Source organism: Cydia pomonella, chromosome 11 (genome assembly GCF_033807575.1).
Source record: "Cydia pomonella isolate Wapato2018A chromosome 11, ilCydPomo1, whole genome shotgun sequence".
NCBI lineage: Eukaryota > Metazoa > Arthropoda > Insecta > Lepidoptera > Tortricidae > Cydia > Cydia pomonella.
This window is the reverse complement of record NC_084713.1, coordinates 3,713,459-3,723,195: the sequence shown is the minus strand read 5'-3', so window position 1 is coordinate 3,723,195 and position 9,737 is coordinate 3,713,459. Positions and strand designations below refer to the sequence as shown.

Sequence of the window (9,737 nt, the reverse complement as noted above, 5' to 3'; positions counted from 1 at the left end):
GTCCATGTCTCACTACCATAGAGAAAGATTGGGAACACCAGAGAACGCACAAGTCTAACCTTCGTCTGTTTTAATATACCTCGATCTTTCCAGATCTTGTCTAACCGAGCCATGGCTCCCTTTGCTATTTTAATCCTCCGGATAATATCCCCGTCACAGCTTCTGTCGCTAGATACAAGTGAGCCGAGGTAGGTGAAGGTGCTGACACAAGTTGTTGTAGTTCTAAGCTTCGTGGAGGAGGCTTTTTCCAGTACACAAACATTAGCTCGGTTTTAGCATGGTTGACGTGAAGTCCTAATTTGATGCATTCGGTTTCTATAATAATAATAATAAATAAAATATCTTAATTTGAAGATCAGGCTTCATAGTTGTTCTATTCGCCGGTTCGGTGTTTAAGGACTAATATATATTTTTTATCAAATTTCTATAGAGAAAAGTAGCTACTGTATGTAATTGCATGATTTCTATAGTAATCTGAATTATTTAATTTTTTCTTATTTAATGCATGTTAATTATAAGATGTAATGTTTTGAAAAGGTGTGTCCCGCCGAGTTTCTTGCCGGTCCATATTGGGATACCCTCCTCCAATTGAGGGGGGATTTAAATCTTCTCGGGTCAGAGGTGTAGGGTTAGAGCCGGTGTAGCTTTATTTGACGTTCATAAGCGCATTGTAATATGCCTACTTGAATAATAAAATATCTTTATCTTTAATAGAATCACTGTATTAGTTTTCCTCGCTCAGTGTGCAGTGATTCTATTCTATGGTTCTTAAACACACATCCCTCGATATACATCCTCGCACATATCTGGTGGAAACGCATACTAACGAAGTGCGTGACACGTAAAGGCTCGTAAGACGCAACGAATTTTCTTGTATTTGAATTTGGAACCTCCTTCCATTTCTAATAGAGTTCAATACTCGAATCGAATTTGTTCTTATAGAAGTATATGTGGAGACTTATGAGGACAGAGATTGTCAATCTTTATAATCTACGTGTCAGCGGCAGTATTAATATTTGAGCACCGGTATTGTGCTGTCACGTCAGTGCGGCTGGCAGGTCCCGGGGCGATAAATAAGGCTTTCAGAATCACTTACACTGCAAAAGACTTTTTTGCCGAACTTTCGTTGACTTGTTACATGTTTGGCAGTTTGAGAACTCTGCTAAAGTTGTTTGGGATCGGCAGTTTTTGTTAGATGTGTTTAGGTAAATGTATTAAGGTCATTATGGCTTACGGCCGATTCGAAGTTTAAGATACGTCAAAAATTTCCTAAAGATACGGTATGGATTGGATATGTCACTGTTGAAAGGGACGTTTTTGTTTGAAGAAACGTCCCTTTTGACACTGACATATCTAATCCATATCGTATCTTTAGCAACTGTTACCTATCTTAAACTTTGAATCGGGCCGTTAGTGTGCCTAGCATTGACATGTATCTAAGGACGGGCCTTACGGGCACTAATAATGGTGCAAGTTCAGTGTTGTCACTCACGAATCGTGCAGTTTTACGCAACTAGTTACGACCAATCGCGCGCGTGATGCGAACTCATCAACCAATCGCGTTGTGGCGTGGCGTTAGACTGCACGATTGGCTCGAATTCGTGTGCGTGACACCGCTGTACTGGCTCCATTCTTATTGCCCGTAAAAACCGTGCTTAGATGTATGTCAATGGTGTCTGGCCTTCACATTTGGGCCTGTTTACACATGGAGTAGTCTTTATTTCGAATGCATAAGGTATATTTGCTACTTTCGTTTAGTGGATTTATACGAGTATAAACTCGATAAAAGGTCGTGTCATCCATGATGACGTTCAGATTTGTCAAATCTAACCTTTAATGACATGACAATACGAGTCAAGGCGCGCGTCTTCGTGAATGACACGATCTATGAACGCTAATCAACGTCTAAATAGGCCCCAATGTGAACGCCAGCCTAATTATCCCGCAGCCACACTTGTCCCTATTGACTTTTTATTTGTATGTTTATTTTGACTAACTAGATACCGTCACCTGGAGTGAATAGGGACCTTCTTCTCTGCTTAGCCTTATCCCATTTCACTTGGGGTCGGCTCTCCTCGTCCTTAGTCGCCAGACAAGTCGGTTCTGGGTCGTCGAGTTCTCGGGGGAGCCTCGGGGGCCGGGGGAGTGAATAGGGACCAAAACTTAAAATGTGATTTACCTGACAATTTCTTAATACAATTTCTTGTATCTTTCGATTGAAAATTATCATTTAAAAGATTGTCAGGTAAATCACATTTTTAGTTTTGACCTGGGGTGAATAGCTCAGCCGGCCCTATTCACCCCGGTTGACGATATCTTAAAACGGTAGTGATTTTCAGAGATTAATTATCGGACTCAATGAATTTGATTTTGAAAACTAGTATCATTATCAGCTTAAATCAACTGTACAAACTTCATAACTTGTACAAATATACTTCTGTTTAAAACTTTGCTCGTCAGGTCCCTCGGTTATATTACTAACTATTTTATACTAAAATTATACTGCTATTGTATTCAGAGTAATAATAAATAGTTAAAAATAAAGACATGCTTTAATCTTAACCCATTCAGCGCTAATCACAACACGTTGTCGTTTTGCCTCTACGACGATGAATGTTTAAAATACACATATACATTTATTACATTCATTACATTCATTGGTTCAGTTTCACTTTTTACGCATACATTAAGGCCCTTTCAGAGACATCCCAAATTGTCTATGGTTTTAGGTTTTTATTCCGATCAAAATGTAAATAGCGCCAATTCCAGTCATAACCCACATTCCTTATGTTTGACTTTCCTCATAGTCGAAATGAAAAGTAGAGTGTTTAACTTGGGTAAAAGTAACCATCTCATGTGAAATACGTCAACTGATATGGTTCATTTTCCACCCTTGGTTAACAATATACTGTAGTCTGCCTACAAATAAAGTCAAAACCATAATTCTGAGTAAGGTGCTCAACAGTCTATACATTCATAATTTCAACAAAAACCGGTTTAGCTTTCTTTCGCTGTTGTATTTGGTCTCCTCAAAGAACAAGATGAAATAAAACTCATATGGGCCGCCCATATATTTTTCCATTTTAGTTCCCCTAAGCCGGGTAATAAATCGCACGAACAAGGTTATTTTATTATCCCAACCGTCCAAATACTGGTGTTAACAAATATTTACGAAATGTAAAGCCTCTTCGCTTCGTGTCACACAGGAGCAACATTTTTGCTGCAAATCCTCTCCTGGGGGCTTATGCTGAAAGCTCTTATTTTGGAATGTTCTTGGCAAAATTGGAATGAAATTATATAATATGTAGGTTAATTAGTAAGCATTTATTATTATTATTACTTACCTCGTTATTTTGAGCGATGCATCCTTTTTTTTAAGTTTTTATGTTTTAGGAAGTAAAGGCTTACTTATTTATTTATTTCTATATAAGCTATAGTAAGCTAATGTATTTTATAGTAACCTAAATTGTATTTTTTTCTTATTTAATACATGTTAATTATAAGATGTAATATTTTGAAAAGATGTGTCCCGTCGAGTTTCTTGCCGGTCCATATTGGGATACCCTCCTCCAATTGAGGGGGATTTAAATCTTCTCGGGTCAGAGGTGTAGGTTTAGAGCTGGTGTAGCTTTATTTGACGTTCATAAGAGCATTGCATATGCCTACATGAATAATAAACTATCTTTATCTTCTTTATCTTTATCATTATTGATTTTTTTAAATTGTATTATTAAGTTCCGATGTCCTTTTAAGAGGGGAGTATACCACGTATTCATCGATTCGAGAAAATGTTTTTCCACTTCTAAATATTTTCCATTCCCCATGATTTTTTAGTATGTTATTCACACAATGAAAAACTAGGTTTATAGGTTTTCCTTGCAAATATATTTTTTTTTAAAGCGAAAGCTATAAACCTAGAATAATTATATTATGCTGAATCGATCGATATCAAAATCAAAGTTGTTGAGATTTAATAAATGGACACCGTTTTCTCCCGAAATGGAAATTTCATACAAAAAGTACCGTTACTTGGTTAGGTTAGGATCGCAAAGATATTCTTCCCTCTTAGGAGGCCTTTGTCCATATACAGATGCTCACATCTCACACAACCGAACACCTATACACTTACGAAGGTCAACCCAACTAACAAGAACTAATCGATGGCGACAACCGCAATTATAAAAGGTCCTATAAGCCCGCAATTTTCTATTATCTTACGTCTAAATGTAGCTACAGGCTAAACTACGATACAGAATGGCTAATTAATCAACACAACAATGGCCCATCTATTTGAGGGTAGTTTCGTGTTTCGAAATAAAACTTAGAAGTACCTGCATACAACAGGATAATATTTATAAACAGGGCCCGTACATGTCATGCCGTTGACGCAAAAATTATGTAATTTCACCATAGAAATAGGATAGTATAGAACGACTGTCAAACTTGGAAAGTGTGACCAAAAATGAAATGCAAGTGTGTGCGTAAATTGTCTATGTGCGAACAAAAATAGTGATGTCATGTTACAACATATTAATAATCTATCGATGTTTAACTGCTTTATCGACTACTTTTTCAAATGTGTTTGAAAAAGTTGAAAATGATAAAGTTGAAGTTGTTTGAAAATGTGTTCGCAAAGAGTTGACTTACCAAAGAAAATTTGAATTTCGCGCCTTTTCCTGCTGACAACTTGGGTTGGATGTGAATACGCTGTGTACAAGTATACGCTGTCTTGTGTTTCCTTGTGTTGGAGGCAAAGCCGTGGAAAAGTGGTTAAAATGTAAGTACTGTGTTGGAAAGTGAAGTTTAAATTTATCGCTAAACATGTACACGTTCAAAAAAGGTATTATAACAATCGTTATTATTTCAAGTCGGTTATAAAGGTAATATCTTAATGATGTCTTGTGAACAACTAATTCCATACCTACTAATATACCGACAAGTTATCGATACAGTCATATGAACATTTTGTCAAGACCTAGCGTAAAGTAACAGTTTAGGTTTTTACACAAAATATTCTAAATTATTGACTAATATGATGAAATATTAACACACAATTGAAGAAAAACTTATAATGAACTGTTATAATTGGTTTTTTTTACACTTTTTATGCTGTTAATTTGATAAAATATCGTTACGAAAATTTCGCTAGGAATATCATAATTACCTGTGAAATGAGTATTTTCCTGGGTTTTTTGGCCCTGAAACACTACAACCCGGCACACAACATGACACCATCGTCACTAAATTACTTAATATATATTTTTCTTTTTGATTCGCTTATATTTTTCACGTTAAAAAATACGGCAATATGATTTTGGCCGCCTCGGCCGCCTTTGAACTCAAAATTGGTTACGTTTTCTCATATGTAGTCTGCCTCTTTTGCACTTATGGCTTGTTCATATACGTCATGGCTTCCCTTTCGCACACTTCATCTGTCTGTCAAGCGAAGCGACTGACATGTCTCTGAATTTCACATACAGGGAGTTTGTTACGAGTATAACACTACAAAAGATATACTTAACTATTGACGCGTAGAAAAATGTTTTTTTTTACGTAAAAACTGTTAAAAAACATGTATTATTTAATAAACTAATAATCAATTCTTAAGTTGAGTGAGAATAAGATGAAAGTCAGACGTTTCTGTACTGATTGACAAAGATTTTATATCATTTAACTAAAGAGGTTGACAAACCATTAATTATTACGAAAATACTAATTGGAATCATACTATATGTAGCGTGACGTCATTTTTCGATCAACGCCATGAAATGTACGGGCTCTGTTTATAAATTATAGTGGCTGAATCACGCTCACCAATAACTAGTCTGTAAAAATAATAGATTCAAGACTTAAGAGGGAAGAACAGCTTTGCAATCCTAGTGAAGTACCGGTATTTTTTCTATGAAATTCCATTTTGGGAGACAACGTTTTCAACTACCTAACGGCCCGATTTGAAGTATGAGATACGATAACGATAAGTTCTGGTTTACATAAGTTCTCATTTAGATATCGTTTGTATGTCGTATAATGGACAAAAGCAGCTCGATTCGGGCAACCAATGTCACTTTGACGTTAGAAATATCGTAGATAGATCTTATTGGGATCACAGCGGAATCGAAGTCAATTTTGACATGTCGTTTAGTTATCGATCTTTTAAAGATTCTCCAAGATCTTAAACGTGTCTTAATCATTCTTCAAATCGGGCCGTAAATCTTACCAAATCACCTCGATTTTGATGACGATCGCTTCAGCGTTTTCTAGGTGTATAGGTGTTGATTTAATTTTTTTTTTTTTGCAAGTTTTGAAAATCAAGATTAGCATTATTTTTGTAAGAACTAGGCTACTTTAAAAAACCAGACAAGTGCGAGTCGGACTCGCCCACCGAGGGTTCCGTATTTTTAATATTTGTTGTTATAGCGGCAACAGGAATACATCATCTGTGAAAATTTTAACTGTGTAGCTATCACGGTTCATGAGATACAGCCTGGTGACAGACGGACGGACGGACGGACGGACAGCGGAGTCTTAGTAATAGGTTCCCGTTTTTTTACCCTTTAGGTACGGAACCCTAAAAGCAATAAAAAGGCCGAATAAATGCGCCGTAAACAAACGCCTAGCATACAAAATTGACAACAATAAACGCAAAAATCACTCACACAACTCAACCTATATATAAAAAAAAACATCTATCTGACCAGACGGACAGTGGCCGGCAACACGAAATTAGCGACCATATTCTGCGTCGAAAAAAAACTCATGAAAACTCGAAAACACGCGTTTTCCCAAACATAAGACTAATCTAGATCGATTGTTTACCCCCAAAAACCCCCATATACCAAATTTCAGCAAAATTGTTAGAGCCGTTTCCGAGATCCCGGAAATATATATATTTATATATATACAAGAATTGCTCGTTTAAAGGTATAAGATAATACATTATAAAAAGTTTTTGCCCATCTTAATTTACACATACAAGTTCCTACAGCATAAGAACAGAACAATTTTTTTTTATACTACTTCGGAGGCAAACAAGCATACGGCCTGCCTGATGGTAAGCAGTAAGTATCCGTAGCCTATGTACAGTACAGAGTTACATGCGCGTTGCATATAACTCTATATTTATATTTACAAAAATAAATTAAAAAAAGAAAATAGTAGTTGAATCCTGTAAGTACATATTCAATAATGCACCGAGCCCTGTCCTGCGCTAGAATTATTGTCACCCATGAAGGTCACATATACAGGATATACATTTATATCCGTAACCGTCTCGTTAGCTGAATCAAAGAGCATATAATCACTGAATCTATTTGGATTTCAGGATTGTCTAATTTATTCGGCATTTCTTGAGCCTTCGCTAATTGCATCCGGACAAACGGTAAACATATTTTCTTCTGGCATAGGTTGAAGATTATAGTCGTTTGAACACAGCTCAATTTATTTAACAACATTTTAGTAAATTTTAGTTTTGAAACAGAAATATTTATCTATGTTTCACGACTTAAACACTAATAATACTAATTCTGTGCTTTACTGTAAATGTCCTAGATTTACAGAAACTGAATAGCTAAATGCGTACTAAGAAACACATTTAACTTTAATAAACGGTTTTGATGACAGTGAGATTCGAGTTTTGAATGATTCACGATTAGTTTCACTAGACTTAAATCGACCACGGTAATTACGGTTCATATCCCGGTCGATTTAAGTCTAGTGAGATTCAAAACCTCTAGTTTCGACTAATCTAGGATTAAACTAAGCAATGAAACCCGTTTACTTATTTTCATTTTGCATTAGATGACATTAAATTTTAAAGACAAATATCTTTGATATAGCAATTCTTATTAATTCTTGTGTATTCCTAATCCAATCAAACTACATATATTCAATTTAAAGTTAATAAATAAATATTTATATTTGTTTAGTATAGCGCCATCTATATTACTTTCTTTAAACTGCTAGTAAGTTAACCGAGCTCGCGTGGCAAACGCGCAGTGTAGGGTACGTGATTACAATGTAGTTAAATGCTAGTTATTGTAGTTTGCAAAATGGCCGATAGATGGCTCTTATTTTAAAATTATAAAGTGCACTAACAATTTAATACAGTTGATACCTATATAATTCAGTTGGCCAAGAAAACCATGTTATATCCTGGTTTTTTTTTTTTTCTAAGATTAACATAGTCTCTTTCTTTTGTTGCAGATGCCGGCGTCAGACTCGCGACCGAATAATTCCAAGCATTTAGTCAAATTCTAAAGTTCCTAAAGTCCTTAAGCTAAGTTAGAATAAAAATGTATAGTTCCAACGAATTCCTGCAAAGTGCCGGCGTCAGTCGGCACATGCAGGCGACCGGCGAAACGCCCTCACAGAAAACTAGCATGAAACGTCGCTCATGCGAAGTTCCATTAGGAGATATTTCTTATAACAACTTTAAAGTATCTTTAGGAGACATTACAAATGCGAATGAAGACCCTAACTTTGACTGTCGGTCTCTCCGTTCGGTCAGGTCTGAGAACGCGCGGTCATGTTACTATAGACCAATAGATAGTCGAAGCGTGAAGAATTTTAGGTCTTCGCTAGCGGATTTGTCGACGTTTTCGTTATCGCGACCGCCGAGTTATGATCAGTTGTCGAGAAGGTCCGTGGTTGAGGGTCCGGAGATGGGGATCACGTCGAGCATTGAAGGTGTGCTGTGGTCGGATGAGGAGGAGAACGAGTACTTCTATCATGAGAATATTACGTCTGCTTGGAATCAAGGTAAGATTTTATTTTTGTAAAATTAGGGGACGTGGGTACGAGAAATATAATGCTTATAAATAACATTTTAAATTTCCGTGTTTTGAAAGGCGTATTTCATTCTGAAGGAGATTGTCTGATTAAATGAGGTTTAATTTCGTTGCCCATCAACAGAGTGTTTATTTTGAATTTAACGCATGGCAGTCAAAAAAGGTTGCAAGACTCATTTGATAGTTAAACGCTTTCGTTGACATTTTTTTTTAAATATGTGGCGCCACTTATATTGAATTGATTTTTCACATTATGGAAGGTGGAGGTAAGGAATTAAATCTCCATTTACCAAAAAGTGTCATCAAATTAGTGTGTGTCTTAAATAAGTGTCGCTACAATACCTAGAATACTTGACAAAAAAATCAAATCATAGACAGCGCACTTCACTCCGTCAATAACGCCTAGAGCTACTCTACCGCTACTCTGGAGAGATTTGGAACTATTATTTAAAGCTGGACACTTTTGCAACAGATATATACCATAAGAGATGTCACTCCTTTTAAACCCACACTCCATATCTCACATGGTAGTGACGAATACTATTTGAAAAGAGCTGTAAAAAAAACTGACATTTTAATCATTATTGTTTCAGAGACTAAAACTCCTACTCGATCTTTTTAGCTATGATTTGTTTGATAGCTCTACCTTATATAGTTCAGGAGAAAAACGACTTTGAAAAATGTGACGTTTTTGACATTATCTCGGTGACGGTTCAAGATAGGGGGCTGAAAGTTAAGGTATTTGTATATTATAAGATAGCCAACAAATAACAGTCTAAAAATCCGATATTCGTCACAGGGGCCACTTCTCCTGCCTTAGCTAGCTTGCTAGACCCTTTGCCGCCTTTTGCTACTGAAAAGTTTGCTTGACCAAGTTTACTTACTTTTTTGAATTTGCCTGAAGGGAGTATTCTCTATTGCCTTCTGTCTGCCTACCACAATGGTGACCTT

At 36.2% G+C, this 9,737-nt stretch overlaps 1 protein-coding gene across 2 annotated transcripts in view; it reads left to right on the top strand.

The window, feature by feature from the left end:
* The first annotated feature begins 8,276 nt into the window (after nucleotides 1–8,276).
* Nucleotides 8,277–9,737, top strand: part of LOC133522653 (protein TANC2) — a 262,748-nt gene continuing 261,287 nt past the window's right edge. For both annotated transcript variants that reach the window (XM_061858041.1, XM_061858040.1), the window contains exon 1: nucleotides 8,277–8,757. In XM_061858041.1, coding sequence (XP_061714025.1) covers nucleotides 8,292–8,757 — 466 coding nt within the window. In that variant the 5' untranslated portion in view covers nucleotides 8,277–8,291. The remainder of the gene's footprint in view (nucleotides 8,758–9,737) is intronic.